The 20,261-nt window shown below is 45.7% G+C and overlaps 1 protein-coding gene across 3 annotated transcripts in view; it reads left to right on the forward strand.

Annotated features, from left to right (window-relative positions):
• Window positions 1–20,261, forward strand: part of TSPAN5 (tetraspanin 5) — a 170,958-nt gene that overhangs the window by 74,298 nt on the left and 76,399 nt on the right. Inside the window, exon 1 of one of the 3 annotated variants that reach the window (XM_082729114.1) lies at window positions 5,820–5,956. The exons of the other annotated variants lie outside the window; for them this stretch is intronic. Coding sequence (XP_082585240.1) covers window positions 5,825–5,956 — 132 coding nt within the window. The 5' untranslated portion in view covers window positions 5,820–5,824. Of the gene's footprint in view, window positions 1–5,819; window positions 5,957–20,261 lie in introns of those variants that run through there. 3 annotated transcript variants of the gene reach the window in all.

Below are 20,261 nucleotides of genomic sequence, written 5' to 3' on the forward strand. Positions count from 1 at the left end.
GTGCTGGCCCAGGAAGGAAGGAGGTGGCCCTGTCCCGGAGAGAGTGGGACCGGAGTGATTTGCTATTTCTTCCCTAGTCGAATGGGACAAAGGCAAGAACTGGAAGAATGTTCAGGTGTGGGCAGGTACGTTGTTTGTTCCCACTTTCAGATGCTGTGTGCTGGGAGGACCTTTCTCAATGCTCGTTTCTTCCTAGAGCTCAGAGGTCCTGTCTATTCTACGGAACTTCACATTCCTCTGTGGTGAATTTCCCAAGTCTCCAATTCAGAGGGCGTGATTTTTCTAAATAAAGGGCAGACTATTCTCAGCTTTCAGAAAGGGAAGGGACTGTGACTGTTTTGTTTGCATCCTGTCCCCCAAGCCCAGTACAGGGTTTGGCATATTATAAATGCTAATAAATACTGGTGGAAAGAAAGGAAAAATCTAGGGGTTATTGTGTGGGAAAGGGCTGGGAGGGAAATTCATCTCTTGAGTAGGTAAATCGAATTTATTTCTAGGATTATTTTCTTTTCAGGGGTAAGCGTTTAGAGGCATGGTGAGTGAACTTTTTCACAGTAGGTTGCCTCTTCAGCGATGATGGGGTTTTCAGCTCCTGTTTCAAGTTCATGCCCTAGCGGGGAAGGTCACTGATGCTTGGGACTGCCTCCTGACCACACAGCCTTGCATAATTGATTAATTCCGCATAGATGTTTGCATTTCTTTCCTAATATAAATTTCATTTTCTATTTAGCTCTCCAGAATTAGTAAGTGCCAGAAAACAGGATGTGTGTTGAATCTTACAACCTTGTGATCTGGGCAGCTCCTCTGGAAGGTGTAATTAATGATCTTGAATCTCTCTTGGCATTCTTAGTTCTCGAATTGGTAAACAGGTTTCTGAAAATAGCTAATATTTGTTGTTTACCATGCGCCAGGCACTGAACTGAGGACTTCATCTGGTTATTCCTTTGATTATCTTTTTATCCTAACAGACCCCCTAGGAATGAGCTCTGTGAGTATCTTCATTTCTAGCTGTGGGAACTGGTTCACAGAGAGGTGAAGTCACTCAGCATTGACACAGCCAGTAAATAGCACAGTTGGATGGGAGTCGGAACAGCTGGGCCCCGGAGCCAGTGCTCCCAAGGGCTGGGTGGCCTTGCTGCTTCCCTTTCTCTGGGGCCATCCTATTTTCCTTGGCGCCTCCTGACTTCTGTGCTCTGTTCTCCGGAGACTCTTGTCAGATGCAAACCGGTGTGAGTGGCCACAGGACCAGTCTGAAAGAAATGGACTCAAGTGCCATACCAACCTGGGTTAAAGACCCTGGCCAAGCCCATCATTTGCTTGATGATCAGTCCTGATCAACTCGGTGCGTTTGGAAGTCGATTCTGGAGTAATATGGTGAGGGAAAGGTGTGTATTTTACACCAGCAGACGTGCTTGGGTAGGAGAGGCCAGATGTTGAGACACGTGGAGTTTGAGTGGAAAATGAAGGATTCTGGTTGGCATGCCTGTTGGAAAATTTTAAGAGCAATAAACCTTTTAAATTCAGTACCTCATTGATTCTGGAGGAGAAGGGCCAGCCCTTCCGTACCGAGCGTGAGCATTGTGGCTGATGGGCAGGGCTGATGCTGCTGCCTTTCTGGTCATAGAAATAAGAGATAAATAAGGGGAATTGTTTTGTAATTCAGTTTTCAACTTTGGTTTTTATCTTAAAGTGGAGCATAACACCAGTTTTTAATCTCCATGAATATCAGGGTAGAGGACTAAATGAAAAGCAATAGCTAAGTTTATGCTGGAAGAAAATCTTTATCAGTCATGACTTCTTTTGAATCAAAAATGTCTAGGTAATCAAAGATAATCAAAATATTCAGATACTCTAATCTGGTGGGTGTGCAATTGTTTTTTCCTTTTCAAATTCTTAAAAATTATTTATTTATTTTTAAGATTTTATTTGTCTCAGAGAGAGAGAGAGCACACAAGCAGGAGGGAGCAGCAGGCCCCTCGCGGAGCAGGGAGCCCAATACGGGGCTCGATCCCAGGACCCTGGGATCATGACCTGAGCCGAAGGCAGAGGCTTAACCCACTGAGCCACCCAGGTATCCCCCCCCCCTTTTTTTTAAAGGCAAAAATATATGGATATTGTGGACTTGGCAGTATAACTTTAAGATTTGTGGTATTACAGAGAGATTTTGGAGTTAAGTAATTGGAAGCTATTAATTAATAAGATAGAAAAGTAAGTGTGTGCCCATAAACTGAGAGAGATTAAAAAAATACTGTTTAGCTTCTTACAAATCATGTGAAATCTAGAAGGTGAGAGACTACTCTAGGCCTCCAGAGAAAGGAAATCACTTTTTTTTCTTTTAAAGAAGTGGGGTGGGCATGACTTTGGATACACTACTCAGGATATTGTACTGTGGTTTCTAATGAAAGAGGGAAAAGTTCATAAAATATTGTGTGAGGTCCTGATTATTTAGAAAAGATTTTAGACCGTAGGGTCCCCCCTCCCCCCAGTAATTGAGATATGTAAAAGCTTGGGTAATATTTCCTGACCCTCCTTTTCATTCTGAAGAAAAGCAGCCCATGGCTGTGGCTGGTGGTCACCCAATCAGTAATCACAGATACCTGGCAGATAGAGGAGAGAATAAGTCCAAGGAGCTGGGGAACAGTGGTTGCTGGGAGGTTGCAGACTGTTGAGGTAATAAGGTATGTTGAAGAGCTTAGAGGGGAAAGATGAGCATTTCTGTTGTCTCATTGGAAAAGAAACTGACAGCATGGGCTTGCCCATCATAGATAAACTGTTCAAATCATCCCCCCAAATTCGGAGAACCTGTATATAACTGTGAGCACAAGAGAGAGGAGTATGTGTCTGTAGTGCTTGTCTGTGCTAATTTATATATCTTAAAGAAATTTTATGTTTTCCCCCAATTCTTGTGTGTGTGTGTATATATATATATATTATACTTCTATTTGTGCTGCTTTTTTTCCAATTTACCACTCCATAGTGAGCTTTCCTCTGTGTCACTAGATATTCTTTGAAAAGGAGACTTTTTTTTTTTTTTAAAGATTTTATTTGAAAAAGAGAGAGAGAGAGAGTGTGTGTGCATGGGGTGGGGGGTGCAGAGGGAGAAGTGGACTCCCTGCTGAGTGGGGAGCCCGATGCGGGACTCAATCTTGGGACTCCAAGATCATGTACTGAGCTGAAGGCAGTCGCTTAACTGTCTGAACTACCCAGATGCCCCGTGAAAAGGGGACTTGTAAGCTCTGCATCCTGTGGCTTTGGAGAGTGGATTTGTCCATTGCCACTTGGCGCTCAGTGTCCCAGTGTCTGCTGTTTGCCCCTCTCAGTTCCTCTCTGCCTCCAGCTCCCACTGGCTTCAGCCAGCTAACTCTTAGTCTTCTTTGTACTCTTGTTTTTTAGATGGATTTAAATAAAGCGGAAAGTGGGGGGGAATATGTTCCGTGGAGCGGTGGGTGTTATATGCAAACAATGAATCATGGAACACTCCATCAAAAACTAATGATGGACTGTATGGTGACTAACACAACAACAACAACAACAACATAATAATAAAAGATTGTTAATACTGGATTACAAGAAGTAGGCTTGGTCGGGCAGAACCATCTCTGACCTGTTTAGTATGGTTCTCATTTATTGTGTGTCTGTTGTGGGTCTGACCCCTTGTGAAGGACCCTTCATGCTCTTGCATAATACTCATACTTAACCCTGGCTTGGAGGTGGCTTTCTCATTTTAGGAAAGATGAAACCAAGGCTGTGAGAGTAAGGTACGAGGCAGAGCCAGGATGGGAAGCTGCGTCTATCTCTGCGTCCTTCGATCACACTACCGTTTCTTTTCATGGTGACTCACTAGGCCATTGCCACAGAAGTGGGGGGGAACTCTTGGTCAGGCACATGATGAACCAGCACAGCTTGTGCTAAGGACTACCGTATCCCTGTGAGACTGCAAATACAGATGGTCCCTGGATTCAGGATTGTTTATGATTTTCTGGCTTTACAATGGTACAAAAGCAGTACACATTCAGTTGAACCCATACTTCAGATTTTGAAGTTGGACCAGATACTGTCTCGTGAAGCTGGGCAGTGGCAGCTGCTATACCTCCCGGGCAGCCGTGCAATCCCAAGGATAAATAACATATAATTCCAGCCACTTTGTTTTTCACTTTCAGTACAGTATTCAGTAAATTACATGAGCTTGTCCACACTTTATAATGGAACAGGCTTTCTATTACATGATTTTGACAATGTATAGGCTGATGTAAGCAATCAGAGTATGTCTGATATAGCTAGGCTAAGCTACGATGTTTGGTAGGCTAAGTGTATTAAATACATTTTCAACGCAGGATATTTTCAACTTACAGTGGGTTTATTGAGATGTAACCCCATTGTAAGTTGAGGAAAACTCAGTCCACTCTAGGACCTAGTCTTAAAATCCATTAAGTCTCTGGCAGAATGCTCTCGAGATATCTGAGGAATAACTTCAAAATCTCAAGAGAATTCATCTTCTGTTCCATGGATGTATGTAAAGTAAATGCTCTGGATGGAGAACAGAAGATAGCTTTTAACAGAATTTCTGATCCGTAAAGGAGGAACCCTGCCAATCATTAATAGTTGGTAAGTTTACAACTCCAGTTCCATAGGTGCTAAACCTTTAGATATTTGAGAGCTTGGTGATTTTGGTGACAAGGGTTAATTTAAGGATTAATGAGTCAAGAGATCTAGAAAGTTAGAATTTCTCTTTGTACCAGTTTTTGTTCAACGAATACTTTCCCAGGCCACATGGAATTAATCGCTTTGTAGGAAATTCTTGGCCTTTCTTTAAATGATGAAATTGTGGCCAGTTTTGTAAATATAGTTTATTCTTGACTCTGTAAACCGTGGGTCAGATTAATTTTACAATGCCCTAAGGGAAGCGAGTTGATGAAGAGCTGGTTTCTCTGCTTTTTAGCAGTGTTAATGACCCACTTCCACCAGGAGATTCCAATGTTCTTGAGTTGTCTGAAGGCTTTAGTGTTCCTTGCCATGTAATTTTAAACTACACGTAGGCACATTTTTGGGATAATTTTTATTCCTATTTTGCTTAAAAGATAAATGAAATCAGACCTAAAATCTAGAACATCTTGTGCTGCTTATTCCAATTGTTTAGTCATTGGTGGGTGACAGGAGGAGAGGAACAGAACTCAACAGTTTGAGGATTCTTGCTTTCAAGTCAGAATAGTATTCGATGACTTTTTAAAAAAAGATTTTATTTATTAGAGCGCTCGAGCAAGCTGGGGGAGGAGCAGAGGCAGAGGGAGGGAATCTGAAACCAACTCCATGCCCCGAGTGGAGTCCAGCTCGGACGCTTGATCTCAGCCACCCTGAGATCATGACCTGAGCGGAAACCAAGAGTTGGGTGCTTAACCGACTGCGCCACCCAGGCGCCCCAGATGACTGTTTTTGTATGGTTTCAAAACATGATTCATTTATCTACTTTAAAGCAGAGTCAGTCTGACTGAAAAGTTGGTGTTTGATGACTTCGAGTTACAAAATGCCGTAGGCAATAGAGAGGAGGAATCGTTTAGAAGATATATTTGCTTGTGTGTGTGTGTTTGTATCACTAGGTCAAATGGTAGAAAAGAACTAAAATTCTGGGCCTCTGAGCCTGTTTACCCAATGTCTTCTGAAGAACCTCTTCAGACATTTCTAGAAATGATTTACTTGCTTTGGTAGACACGCACAAAGCATGAACAAAACCAAATAAAAATTGTTGAAATTAAGAAAAAAATGTGCTTTTCTGGTTGTGGTTCTGTGCAATAAGGAACTCTTGTCTACACCTGCAGCCATGGGTTCCATGGTCAGGTCTTCGGGTGCGAGAATGTGGCCACAGACAGGACGGCGGCCTCATGGAGGTGAACAGGCTGCCCCTGAGAATGTTGAGCCTTGTGCGCTGCGTGATGAACTCCTGGAACCTGTTCTGCTTTGGGTAAGGAGCGGTTTGCCAGGGTGGACATCTGAATCTTCATGGAGGGTGGTGGTCATATGGCCCAGATGTATGCAGTTAGGCTCTGAAGTCCAGGTGGCCTAGGACCAGAAATAACATGGATGAGGCTTCCAAGGAGAGCAACGATGTCCTCATCCAGTATGACTGGACCCTGCTCTGGTACCTGAGCCCCATCACTGCAAATCCCCAAAAGTTTGGAGGTCTTGGTGCCCATGCTTGCTACCAGAAATGCTACCCATCAGCCCATCGTGAGGATCAGGGTTTACCTTCATAATAAACCGTGGTCGTGGGGAAAAATTTTTTTTTTAAAAATGTGGTGATGGAGAAGGAAGTATGTGTTGCCAACAGCCCACAGCCCCTCCACCTTTGGAAAAATGGGTTTGTAGCATTTTTCTAGGGGCAGAGTGTATGTTACTTCAGTGCAGTCCTTGATGAAAACAACATATGGTTAGTTTTATGAGGACTTAGAGACAGATGGTGACCTATGGGCTAATTATGCAGTGGGCAAGATTCTTTAAACAAATCACTGTGATTGTGACATGGCTCTGTCTCAGGAGTTAGACAATCTGGACTGTTTATTGTCACATGAGGTAACATGTTCCAGGTGAATGGGGAAAAGGTCCTACACGAGGGAAGTATATGTACAGCTTCTTTTCCTCTCCGTATTCATTTTAGGAGCTACAGGCAAAAAAGGGAGGCAAGGGGCTCAAAGAGGCAGTACCACAAGCCGTGGCTTCTGTGACGGTGGCGTGACTTGGGGCGGCCAACCTTCTGGAGGGCTGTTTAGACATCACTATTTTTCTTTTCATTGCTTTGAGTAGACCTCTTTCTGAAGTCCTCCTTGCCCTCTGGAAATGTAACATCGAGAACATAAAGCTATTGAGATGAATGGGCCAGCCAGTTTCCACCTCAGAGCTTTCCCGCAAGGCTTTCAGTCCTCCTGGAACGCCCGGGATTCTGGTCACCCAGCTCATGAAGACTGCCTCCCTGCTCTTTCTCCCTGACTAGAGCTTCCTTCCCCACACTGACATAATTTTTACTCATCTGTTTTTTTTTATGATATTACATCTCCTTCCCCAGATGTAAACTTCACAAGGGCAGGGGCTTTGGTCGGTCCTCTGCTGTGACCTCAACCCCTGGAACAGTGTGGGCATGTGGCACTACTTAGATACTTGCCGAAGGAAATCACCTATGAGTTAAAACTCCTAGGCTTTGCTCTGTCTTGGTTGTATTCTGGTCAGCTGTCCAAATTGCTGCTGGGCTCCCAGTTCTCGTGTTTAGCCCACTGTGGTGTTGATGTCTTCTCTGTGTCCCCTGCTTCCCAGCAGACATCCGTAATGGCAGAAATCTTGGTGGTTCACCATTGTGCCCATAGTGCCTGGTGATGTTTGATGGTACTTGTTTATTAAATGTATAAACAAACTAATTCAACCAAGGGAAAGAGTCACTGCCCTGAGCTCTTTTCTTCATCTTTTCTTCAGACTGCTGTGCTTTGTAGTGGAGGGTTTCATACCCATTTTAGACACTCAACTGGGAGAGGCAGCCATGATTTAAATCCACATGTCTGACTTGTCTGACTTGAAGGCCTAGCTCTGATATATTGATAGTTCCTAACCTTTTTTTTCTTTTGAAAGACTTTTTGTTTATTTATTTGACAGAGAGAGAGAGAGTCAGAGAGGGAACACAAGCAGACAGAGGAAGAGGGAAAAGCAGGCTTCCCACCAAACAGGGAGCCCAATGCGGGGCTCCATCCCAGGTCTGGGATCATGACCTGAGCTGAAGGCAGATGTTGAATGACTGAGCCACCCGCGTGCCCTAGTTCCTAACCTTTTTAAGTACAAGGACCTCTTTTCTGTTGTCAAATTTCCCAAACCTCACACGATGTATTTTAATTTTTAAAAATTTCTTATCTTTAAAGATTTTATTTTACTTTATTTGGAGCCATGTTAGGTTTACGGTAAAATTGGGAGGCTGGAATGGAGATTTCGCACGTACCCCTGCTCTCACACACGCGTGACCTCCCCCATAGCAACATTACTCCCCAGAACGGCAGGGATGAACCTACACAGACACGTTATGATGCCCAGAATAGACAAGACACACTGGGTCTTGTCTATTCTGTGGGTTTGGACAAATGTAGAATGACACCTATCCATCATTATAGTGTCTATATTTTTGTTTATCTGATAGAATGGAATTTTATTATACAATATTTGGAAGTGTAATAGTACTTTTATTAATGTTTTAATCATACTGACATTATAAACTTGAAAAATAGTTGCTCCACTCTATAGGAAGCCTTGTGTGTGGCCGTTCTTGGTGCTCCTGGGAGCTTACTGGCCCTTTGGAGATACTGTCATTCCCCCCACCCCCACCCCCGGCAGCCCTGTGCCCACCTGTCACCACATCGACCCACCCGCTGCCTCCCCTCTGTCATAGCCACAGACTTCTGGGTGGGTCCATTTTTCCCATGCCCTTCAGGAATGTGATGTGTCCTCAGCTGTTGGCTCTCACTTTGTCCCTGTAGCCTGGGGCCAGCCCCTCTCTTCACTTCTAATTTGTTGCTTTCTCCTACATCTGTGGTTTGAAAGTCAGGTGATGTAGCCTGCTGGAATTCTCTGGACTGGGGAAAGTGGGCAGGTGGGCTCCGAGTGAGCTGCAGGAACTCCTACTACTGGGGTTCGGTCCATTGTGGTTGGCTGTAGGCCCCGGGAGGCCTGATTCTTGGTTCTTCTGAGGTACTGACAGCCGTCACCCAGGTACTTGCATGTACTAGCCAGTTTTGCTTGGATCTGTGGGAAGATGGTTATGGACTTAGAGGGGTAGAGAGGAGGAAATGCAGAGGCAGATGAAAATGCTTTGACCTGGGGAAGGGTGAACAGAGGGAAAGTCAGCATCATGTCCATGCTTCCTCAAGACCCTCTCCCTCTGTCCGTGTTCCTTCCTCCCTGGCTGTGTCCCGCCTTCCCTGGCTGTATTTTTCTTACTGTGTCCCTTTTCCCTCTGTGTCCCTTCCTCTGCTAAGCTACCCTGGCTCTCAGCTGGTTCAGACACTGTATTGTGTTTCTTCATCCATGTGTTTTTTCCTTCTGACCCTGGAAAGGGCGAGTTTTACATTTGGGATTTCTGTGTGCTTCTCCACAGGCAGATTAGGGGTACAAACAAGTTGCTCCAGCAGATTCTTGCCTGTCTTCAGTGGGGGAATTTTAGTTTTTGTTGTGCTGCTTTATCGCAGACCATAGCTAAAATTGCTTTCATGTGGGGGGGTCTCTGGACGGCAGCCCAGAGTAACCAAGTCCCACCTAGTGTATTTCCAGCCATTTGCCATTGTCTGTACCCCTTCTCCAGGATAAGGTTGAAAAGCCTCCACAGAAATGAGATGTTGCTTTTTTTTCTCCGCCTATCTATCAGTTTCCTCATCCATCTGCCCATATCTTTGTACCCTAATTTTTCCCAAACCAAAATTTAATGTATTTAAATATATACAATTTAATATATATTTAAAAACACATGGTTTAAGGAGTCATAATGCAAGGTAGAGGATATATAGATAGGCAGTGGCATTGGAATATCTAATAAACACTTAATATTTGTTATTAACATTATACTTTTTTGCCTTTTTTATTTCTAACAAGGAGAATGTGTGAAGGGAAAATAAGGGATAAAAGTAATGCTTTTATGAGGGAAAAATGAAATAAGATGAAGCCAGAGAGGGAGACAAACAATAAGAGACTCTTAATCTCAGAAAACAAACTGAGGGTTGTTGGGGGGTGAGGGTGGGAGGGATGGGGTGGCTGGGTGATGGACATTGGGGAGGGTGTGTGCTATGGGGAGTGCTCTGAATAGTGTAAGAGTGATGAATCACAGACCTGTATCCCTGAAACAAATAATACATTATATGTTTAAAAAAAAAAAAAAAGGTAATGCTTTTAAAACAGTGGTAGGCAGTTGAACTTCTAAAAGTGAGCTGCAGATGTTTTCTGAGCCTCCTATCAGCCAGTGCAAAAAGGGAAACACAGTCAGCTTTATGTTACCAAATACATACTATCGCTTAGAGAAGTCCTAGAACCTAGTGAAGTCCTTAAAGTAAATAAGAATTTTTAGGGCAGCTTTCTATAATGTTCCTCAGTGCTGGCTAGTGGAACAACCAAAAACCTCTCTGTAAGACCAGGGGCAGACATAGTTTTAAAGACCTATTCTATGCAAGGAGTAATGGAAGTGTTTGTTCCCAGTTTTTCAGTCTTACTCTTCTGCAGACACAGCTGTAATACTCAGGCAAGGGTGGAAGGTGGGGATGAGGGAGAAAAAATGTAGGTAGGAGGTGTGAGCTCTACCCAAGGCTGTCTCTGTCTCTGCTTTTGATACCTCTGTATTTCTTTTAGATCAGTCATTCATGCTCTTGTCTCTGTGTTTTCCAGTGCACCTTTGTTAACCCTGTCGTGGTAATTGAGGAAGATCTTCTGTCTTTCCAAGATATCTAATTTTGAGTGGCCCTAAAATATTTTCTTTGGTTTATACACTTGAGATTATTACTCCTCTGGAAAGTCTTTTGGGTTGCAAGTTAACAGTATCCTGGAATTGTATTGCTTCCTAATTTTGCCTTATCAGCTCTGAGATTTTGTAATCTTTTAAATTTTCAGTGAGTGGAAAATTAAATTAATATGAGTTACAGTTTGGGAATTCTGTACCAGATGATGAAACTAGATGAGTGTGTGGTCTTTACGTAGGCAGGCATTGTGTTACGTAAGGGTTTGGTATTTGGCCTGAAAAGTAGATGTTTGCCTTTTCATGGGCTGTCATAGATCTGGCATCTGCCTTTATTTTATTATTGGGAGTTTTCTACACATGTTGCTGCAATCTCTCAGCAAAGAGCACATTTTCTAGTCCTCTTGCTATTTATTTTCACCACTTAGAGAATGATACAAAGTGGGACACCTGGGCGGCTCAGTTAAGCATCCGCTTTCGGCTTCGGTCATGACCTCAGGGTGCTGGGATGGAGCCCCCATCAGGCTCCCTGCTCAGTGGGGAGTCTGCTTCTTCCTCTGCCTGCCGCTCCTACTGCTCTTGTTTGCTCTGACAAATAAATAAAATCTTAAAAAAAAAATATGAGTTGATAGTTGATTTAAAATCAACGAGATAAAAAAAATTGTTGCTTCTTGTTAAAAATGATTTAGCTCTTTTGACTGAAAAAGTTTGGTTCTCTGCCCCATGGTGTTCATTAATTTAGATGTCCCCATTGTCCTCTGTGCACGTCCCCATTGTACCACCTCTGTTTACTAAAAGAGCCAATTAACCTGCCCCACTAGACTGAGCGCTCTGAAGACAGGGCTCCCCGTGATTGGTGGAGTACCTGGCGTACTGTCCATACTCGAGTAAACTCCTGTGAGGAGAACAAGGTGCCCAGCAGTATAATGAATACCTTGCTGGTCCCAGTCAGTGGCCTGCCCGTAGTTACTCTGTCCTCTCAGATGAACATCTTAAGCCAAAATCAGGTTCTGCAAACCTCTTCCCTGTGTTGTTGAGATGGGGAGTTCCCCAAATCGAAAATCTCAGTCCTCTTTACGTCTTTTTGTCCCCTTTATGTTTCTCTTGTCATTCCCTCCACCCCCCCCCCGCCCCCCGCTTTTTTAAAATTCCCCCTCATCCGCATTCGTCTTGCCTCTTGGCTGGTTTCTCTTTTTTGGTTCCCTAACCTCTGTGGCATTTAAGCGAGCTTTGCTTTTGCTGACAGGAGTCCCCCTTGCGTTCTCAGCCCCTTTGCAGATGGTAGAGCGGGTGTTCCTGGAGGTTTGAGAGAGCAGCTGATTGGATTCCAGGGGACATCCTTGGTTCCTGGAGGACCTCAGCCGTGTAGGTTCAGCCGCGGATTGCGGGGAGCACAGTGCGTGCATGTCTGTGTCACGTTGGCCGGGTTCAGGAAGTGCAGATAGAAAGCCGGATTGCCGGGCTCCTGCCTTACACTGAGAATGGGACTGTTTCTATTTCAATTTCATGGCCTGGGATTCTGGTGTGGGAACAACCAGCGCACATCTCTTCCTGTAGCCAGGCAGGCCTGGAGAGCCAAATCATTGTCAGATGCTTAGTGGGCCCGTGTGGAATAAAAACAAAGAGAAGTTCAGTGTCAAATGGCACCAGGTTAAGTCCAAGGCGTCCATTTTTGCCATCAGGATGCTTGCCAGCGGGAACACCCGAAGGGCGCCGACGTAGGCTGCCTCCCTCCTGCCCCGCAGCAGGGCTGACCTTGCCAGGAGAGCCGGGGATGTTTGTTGCCTGCAGCTCCCTTCTCCCTGCTGCATTCCATGGCCAGCCCACCATGGCTTTCTTAAAATTGCAGCTTTTTTCTATTCTCAGGTCTCCCTAAGCCCCGTCTGACAGACATCCTTGCCCCTAGATGCAACCCTTTCAATTTTGTAAGTCTTAGAGCACTTTCTCTGGGATGCCTCTGCACATCTTGACTTGAAAAATTTATTGCTGATCACAGTATGATTTTCCCAATTTCAGAGCCCTACTGTTCGTTCACCCCACCCCACTGCCTCCCCACCCCAGAGCTCTTTTCTTCAGAAACCTTTTATGCTGCCTGACTCTTACTGATGGAAGTCTAAATTGCTCTGCCTAGTCTCCAAGGTCCTCTTCAAGGTCCTCTTTCTTCTGCCTAGTCTTCAAGGTCAGCCTGCCTGGGCTGTCCAGCCTCGCTTTCTACCTGTGTCGTCGAGTAAGCAGCCCAGAGCCGAAGCCCCAGTGTTAAGTCCTCTTTGGTCTCTGCTGGGTTTTACTGAGCCCTGAAATGGTGTGGTCTATCTTAAGGATGGTCGTCAGGGCCCCCAATAAGAGATGGGTTTTCATGTATTTATTGGGGCAGGATTGTGCGTGAGTGAGGTGACTTCTTGTAAGCTATCCCATGTGGAGCACAAGCACTTGCTTTACTTGAATTATTTCACTTGGTCTGCTTTGAAGTAGATACTGTTACTATTCCCATCTTAGAGATGAGGAGAGTAAAGTTCCAAGAGGTGAGTGTTTGTGCCCAAAGTCTCCGGTCTGTTGAAGGCTGCCTCCGGGTCTGCCCACCCCTAATTGGCTCTCAGCTTCCAGTGTTCTCTGCTACATTACACTGGATTCTCCACTCACCGCCAGAGTAGCCCAGCTCATTTCTGCATGTCTGTCCTTTCATCCCAGCCACGAGTGGCCTCCCTTTCCAGGCCCCTTTCAGATTATACCCCTTCTCCTCTCCTCTCTCCTTTTCCCCAGCAGCCCTCTCTGCTCATCAGTGTCCCTGAACTACCATGGTACTCAAGGATGTACCACAGTCAGACCCATCTGAAGTTATATTCAGGCTGTGCTGTGTGGCTTTGAACAAGTCAGTTAACCTCTCTGCTGGAAAAAATGGGCCTAATGATGATTACTGTCTCATGGTGTTTCTTGATGATTCCATAAAATAGCATGTGTGAAAGTTCTTTGTAGATGGTAGCATGTTCCTGTTTTCCTCAATAAACCAGCAACTTTCAGACTTATTTTTACTTGGACCCACAATAAGGAATGTACATGTTTGATCAGAAGTTCCAGAAGAACTTTCTCTTCTATTCTCCTGTCTCTCTGTGTGTTAAAAACAATGCTGATTTGGGGTGCCTGGGTGGCTGGGTGGGTTAAGCCTCTGCCTTTGGCTCAGGTCATTGTCTCAGGGTCCTGGGATTGAGGCCTGCATCGGGCTCTCTGCTCGGCAGGGAGCCTGGTTCCCCCCTTCTCTCTGTCTGCTTGTGATCTCTCTCTCTCTCTCTGTCAAATAAAAAAATCTTTAAAAACAAAACAAAACAACAATGCTGATTTGGAACGCCTGGATGGCTCAGTCAGTTAAGTGACTGCCTTCAGCTCAGGTCATGATCCCAGGATCCTGAGATCGAGTCCCACATTGGGCTCCCTGCTCCTTGGGGAGCCTGCCTCTTCCTCTCCTTCTGCCCCTCTGTTCCCCCCTTCTCCCCACTTGTGCTCTCTGCTTTCTCTTGTGCTCTCCCAAATGATAAATACATTTAAAATGTGCTGATTTTGACCCATTTAATTGATTTTGACTATCCACTATGAAAGGCTATACACAGTTTGGAAAAAAACCATTCAGCTCGGATAACAGTAAGCCCCGTGAGGGCAGAGAGGGTATTTCATCCTTCTACATCCTGCCTGGCCTAACAGGTTGCAAGAAATTCAAGTCAGTTCTGGTTGATGGATTTTCACATGGGGGCAGGAGGGGACGAGTGAAGCCAGCTCTATACTCATTTATCTAGTGCTCCTTTGCAAGCATTGGCCAGAGAGACCACCCCCTCCCCGCACCCCCAGCTTTGTCTCTGCCATGCTCAGGAGCCTGCACCCTCTTGAGGACCTCGTGCCGGGCTCCCCACACTTGGCCGCTTCGGCTGCCACACAGCTGTTTTCTGCGACAATCGGCCACAGTGTTTGATTCCTTCTCTCCCAGCCAAGGCACGTTTGCACGTTTGCACGTTTGTTGGCCTGGGGGCCGTGCTGTGTTGGATTTTGAATCTCCTGTCCCATGGGCTCTGCCTCTGCCCTGGGCCACGCACTCACCTGTTCCAAAGGCCAGCCTCTCTTTTGGGGTCGTGTTTTCCCTGCCGTGTTGGCCGTGACCGGTGTCCCAGCAGGGCTGGGTCTCTGCTGCCCGCCTGGCTCCCCGGCATCCAGGCTAACAGGGTAAAAGCCTCTTACAGCTCACATCCGGGTGCGGGAGGAAACAAGCCTGCCGCTTGTGGTGCCATAGCACCAATCTGTCACCCACTTCACTTGGCGCTGGCCCTCAGCTTCTCCACTGTATGGTATCTTTCTTTCCCATGGCTGCTCCAGCTGGGCACTGGCCTTGACGTTGGAATCACATGTTTTGGCTCTGGCCTTTGGCATTATTCTCAAGATTGTCAGCATACATCCCTACTGCCATCTTTTTTCTGATGCAGAGGTCTTTTCATTAATAGATTTTTTTTTCCCCTATGAGACTTGTTTAGGCAGATGCTTTTCCCCCTCAAGGTTTTATGTGCCAAGTCAAAGACTGATTTCCAGCGCCTTCCAGAAAAATGCTGGGCTTCACTTTGTTTTCAGCACAATCGGCACACACAATAACTCTTGTTCTGCTTCAGTTCTGCCCAGTGTCACTTGCTTCTCCCGATTCTCGAAAGGGTTTAGAATTATTAGGCTGGATTGGGAGCACTCATAATCGGGAGCCAGAGGAAGGGAGACTTTGCCCCACTGTGTCCCTAAAACAGACCTCGCAGCCAGCTGTTGCCCCACCTCTCCTCTCATTCCCATCCGAACACGTCCGCGATGCTCTACGCCTCTTTCTCTTCTCGCTACAGCCAGAGGACTTTCCCGTGTGTCTCCCATCGGCTTCTAAATTGCTCACTTGGCTTTTTGTCCACGTTTGTGTTACATGACCTCATGAGTTCACTTCTAGAGAGTCTCTGGCATGACCTGGCTCACAGAAGTGTTGGTTTTTTTGTGATGGGACCACTAAACTATAGCATCTGTTCCTGTCTGAGTTGGGCGCGCAGGTGAGGCGTGTCTTCTGGGCGGGTAGAAAAGGAGAAAACACAAGCAGCCAGGCTGACCGTTTGCTGCTGTGATTTACTCAGCAGAGATGGTGCTCGTGTGACTTTTCAAAAAGCCCCTGGGCTCTCCTCAGCTGCTTACCGTAAGGGCTGCAAAAAAGCAGGCCTCTTCAACTCCTGTCAGAAGTGTGTAACTTTCCTACCTTAAAGCACCTGAATGTAGCACAGAGCAGTGGGGTTCGAGGTATATTTGAATGTTGTCCCCTCAACAACAGTATGTAACTATTGTTCTTTTCAATAGCTCTGTTCCGAGAGGATCAGGGGAGTTTAGGAAAGGCACACATGGGGAAAAGTCCTCAACCAGTATTTGAAGTGTATACTGTGTATCTTTCTCCTCCTCCATCCTCGAAAGACCCCCAAAATGGGACAAAAAGTTGCCGACAAGTTCTCATGCAAAAGTATAAGAGCAAGAGAACTGATCTACATGGAGATTATATCAGGAAATGATCAGATAACTGTTTCTAAAATCCTATTAAAATGCTCGACAGTCATTAGAAACATGCAAATATGGAAGTATTTTTAAAATTTAATTGGCATGTGGGAATTGGTTGTTCCTGTGATTTTAATTTAAAAAAAAAAAAATCATTGCCCAAGGGGAGGAAAAACCCAAGAGTCCAAGGGAAAAATGCCCTTTATCTACTTATGCAAACAGTCCCTTGTTCCTAGCTGTCACGGAGGACATGACGAGCCATATTGTGCAGGGTCCAAGGTTCATGAGAAGCAGGTTTGCAAGTGGCAGGTAGTGGGAAAGTGATTTATGTTCCATGAAAATGCTTTCAGCGGTTGTGGCAGTCCCAGAGCATCTGACGCTTAAGGGAGCCATTGTCTTACCGTTGGGGGACACAAAGGCTTCAGTTACTGAAGGGTGTTGGTTGGGGATAGCCATACCCTGTCTCCCTTTCCAGGAAGGGCAGGAACATGTTTGTCTAGGGTTTTTAAAAGAAAACACTTCTGTGCTTTCTCATCTGGTTAGAGTGGAAATCAAAAATTAGGAACACAGTCAGTTTTAGTGTCCAGATCTCAGCAAAACGGTGGAAGTTCAGTCAGATGCCCCTTTGCAAAACATGTGAATGTTTTTTACTCTCCTTTAGTTGAGAAAAGAAATGAATGGCTGGCTTTTGAGGTTAGGTGTGAGAAGTAGTAATTAGTAATGGATAAAAGGACTCAGAGTGAGATTAACTGAGATGACCTATATTTAGCTTCTGCTTTTGTTTCATTCTGTTTGAATTTTTTCATTAATCTAAACTGCCAGCATTGCATTTCTCAGTATGGAGAACAGTGGTCAAGAGGCATTTGTGTGTTTCATAGGAAACCATTATTATTCTTATATGTGTGACTCTTAGAAAATAATAATGAAATTTTACATAGGAGGGGATAATTCTTTTCAAAGATTTTATTTTGGGGGGCAGAAATGAAGGATTTGATAGAAATGCTAGCATTTGCTTTCTCAAAAAGCAGTTAAGCCACTTTTTTTTTTTTTTTTTAAGATTTTATTCATTTACTTGACAGAGATAGCAAGTAGGCAGAGAGGCAGGCAGAGAGAGAGGCGGAAGCAGGCTCCTCCCTGCTGAGCTGAAAGCCTGATGCGGGGCTTGATCCCAGGACCCTGAGATCATGACCTGAGCCAAAGGCAGAGGCTTTCCACCCAGGCGCCCAAGACACTTTTTAAAAAGATTCTGTTTATTTGAGAGAACACATGGGGTGTAGGAGGGGTGTGGAGCAGACCCTGCACTGAGCAGAAGGCCAATGCTACCCGATCCCCAAACCATGAGATCATATAACTGAGCTGAAATCAAGAGTCGGTCCCTCAACCCACTGAGCCACCTAGGCACCTCCAGCTTCTAACACTTCTTGACTTTTTGGCTGTTTGAGAAGCCTGTTAGAAGGGAGGCAGTGATCGCAGAAGGAAACAAAAACAAGTGAAATTGTTGCCTGTTGCTTCAGTGTGGCGTGATAAGGGTCTTCCTTTTAATTTTGTCATAAACATTTTTGAGCATCTGCTTGGGGGCAAGAAGTACTTATTGGTCCTAAGCCTCAAAAAGCTGCTAGTTTGATACTAGTTTCCTCAGCCTCGACACCAGCAGAATCTTCTGAACGCCACCTCATTCTCTGTAACGGGGCTGTCCTGTGTCCTGGAAAGTGTTCGGCAGCTTCCCCGGCCTCTACCCCCTGGATGCCGGTGGAACTCTCCGTCCCCCTGTTGTGACCACCAGAAATGTCCCCTCACACCATCAGACGTCCTCTGGGGGAGAAGTGCAGTGAGCCCTGTTCAGAACCACTGGATTGACGTGCTGCAGCTTGAGGCAGAAGCTCAGCATCCTGTGCCATTATGGGGTCTAGTTTTTAAGTGTGTTTCTGGGTTTGGAGAAGCCATTTGAAAATGTCCTGAAGTGATGTTTCTCCTAGTCTTCTAAGGCTTGGAGGCCTGGGGAGGACTGTTGGCTGTGTCCAGGGGAATGTGCAGGTGTTGGGGTGTTTCTGTCCTCCCCGGCAGCATTTTACAGAGAAGACGGGGCCCTGGAACGTGAGGCTGATGAAGGGCAGGCCCCTTCCATCAGGGGGAGGACTGTTTGCTGGACGGTCCTGGTATTCCCTGTAGCAGTGGAATTGTTGAGACCTGGAAAGATGGAGGGGTTGATAAAACTGTTGTGACCTTTACTCTAGGCGGTACAGAGATCTCTGTAGATGAGCTTTGAAATGATGCCTAAACAGAAAGAGCTTTGTTTTGTCCCTTTTCTCCCTCATGCGTCTCCTCTTTTGTCTTCTCTTTCCTTCCTCTCGCCTCCGCTTGTTTTGAAGGAGCATTTGGGGCAAACCTGTTGCCCATCTGTACCATGACTTTGAGGAGTCAGAAAAAGATGCCTTTGGGTGTCTGGGTGGCTCAGTTGGTTGAGCATCTGCCTTCAGCTGGGTCCTGGGATCGAGCCCCGCATGGGGCTCCTAATTCAGCTTAGAGACTGCTTCTCCCTCTCCCTCTGCTGGCTATACTGTCTGCTTGTGCTCTCTCTCTGTCAAGAAGAAGCATATAAAATCTTTAAGAAAAAAGAAAAAGATTCCCTCCCCTATGGATTCATTGCAGTTATTTGCCAGAGAAATGCTGTAGTGTTTGTATCTAAAACTGCTGTGATCCTGAGCCCTGGAGCTCTGGGACGTGTGCAGTGCACAACATGGTGGCCCTGTTGGGGCAACTTCCTCTATTCCTGTGACATTGGCTGTCTCCTGAATGCTGCTCGTTCTTCCATTTTTGACTCTAGACCAGAACATTTTCTGGAGCATCATACCTGCATGTCCAACTGCCTTTTGGACATCTCTTCCTGGGAAACCCTCACGCATCCCAGTGTAACATGTGCATAATTGGATTACTGTTGTTTTCTCCAAACCTGCTTTTCATTGTATTTAGGAATCTTCTTAGACTCTGCTTTCTAGATACGGAAAGTCACAAGCCTCTGAGTCCTCCCCATGTAGTTCCTGAGTCCCGTGATTTACCCCCACTCCCCTCTTACTTCGGTGTTGGTCTTCTGTCATCTGGGGCCTGGGCCCCTTGCACGCATCTCTTAAGATGCCCCTTCTCTGCGCGCACGCTCCTGCACGCACCTTTTAACTAGAGCGCTCTTGTACAGTGGAAATCTGATGTTGTGCCCATCAGGGCTCTCGGATTCCTTCTTCTTTCTCTTTCCTGCCTCCACTGTGGCCTTTTTCCTAACCTTATCCTCTTCCCCCACTCCAAATCTCCCGGCATTGCCCTGTTCCAGACCCTGGAGATTCAGCAATGAATGAAACCAAGTCCTTGCCCTCCTGGAGCTTCCTCTCCAGAACATTCAGCTGTTTAAGCCTTTGCTCACTCCCTTCCTCTGGGATCCCCACCCATGGCTAATCTGCCTGGACCATGTCTGCTGGAATTTCAGTACTCAGGAACAGGGTCACGATCCCCAGTGGAGTTACCACTCTCCTTTTGATGTCCTCTTTGCATCCTGAACTTCAGTTCGAGCAGGGCCTGGACTTTCTAGGCTTTGTGCCTCGATACCATCAGTGGAGCCCAGCACATAGTAGTTACTTAATAAACATTTACTGAATGAAAGGTATGCAAGTGTGGACACTTTTTTGGATCATGTCTCTCGACTCTAGCTAATATTCCTCTCTTTCCTCATGTTCTTTCCTCTGCCAGTAATATCAACCCCTCCCCCACCATCCCTTTGAGCCACTCTGTTCTTATAAATGCTTGCTAATTCATTTCCTTGATTACCTTTTAACAGATCTAATAGCTTTCTTCACTATTTTGGTAGCATCTACTCAATTAATATTCGATTAATACTGAGTACCTCCTGTTAGCCAGGAGTTGTGCCAGGCTCTAGGGATGTGAAAATGGGGAGCGTTTTGTTCCTGCCTTGCTGGATACTTGGTCAGTGGACAGCTGCCCTCCCCGCTCCCCTGCAGGGTAAGGGGGCCCAGGCCCCACCTGTGTGGCTCTGCTGACTTCATGGTGCTTTACTTTATGTGGAAGGGAGAAAAAAAAGAGCCCGGGGTAGACACGCCTGCTTCTGAAAGCCGTGCATCAGGAGTGACATATACCATGCCTTTGACTTTCCGCTGATAAAGATAAGTCACAAGGCCACCCCAGATTGCAGGGGCAGTGACCCATGTGGTCTTGCTGGGTGCCCAGGAAGAAGCGTACTTCTGGGACATGGCTGGCA

The sequence above is a fragment of the Mustela nivalis genome (assembly GCF_964662115.1).
Source record: "Mustela nivalis genome assembly, chromosome: 4".
In the NCBI taxonomy this organism is placed as follows: Eukaryota; Metazoa; Chordata; class Mammalia; order Carnivora; family Mustelidae; genus Mustela; species Mustela nivalis.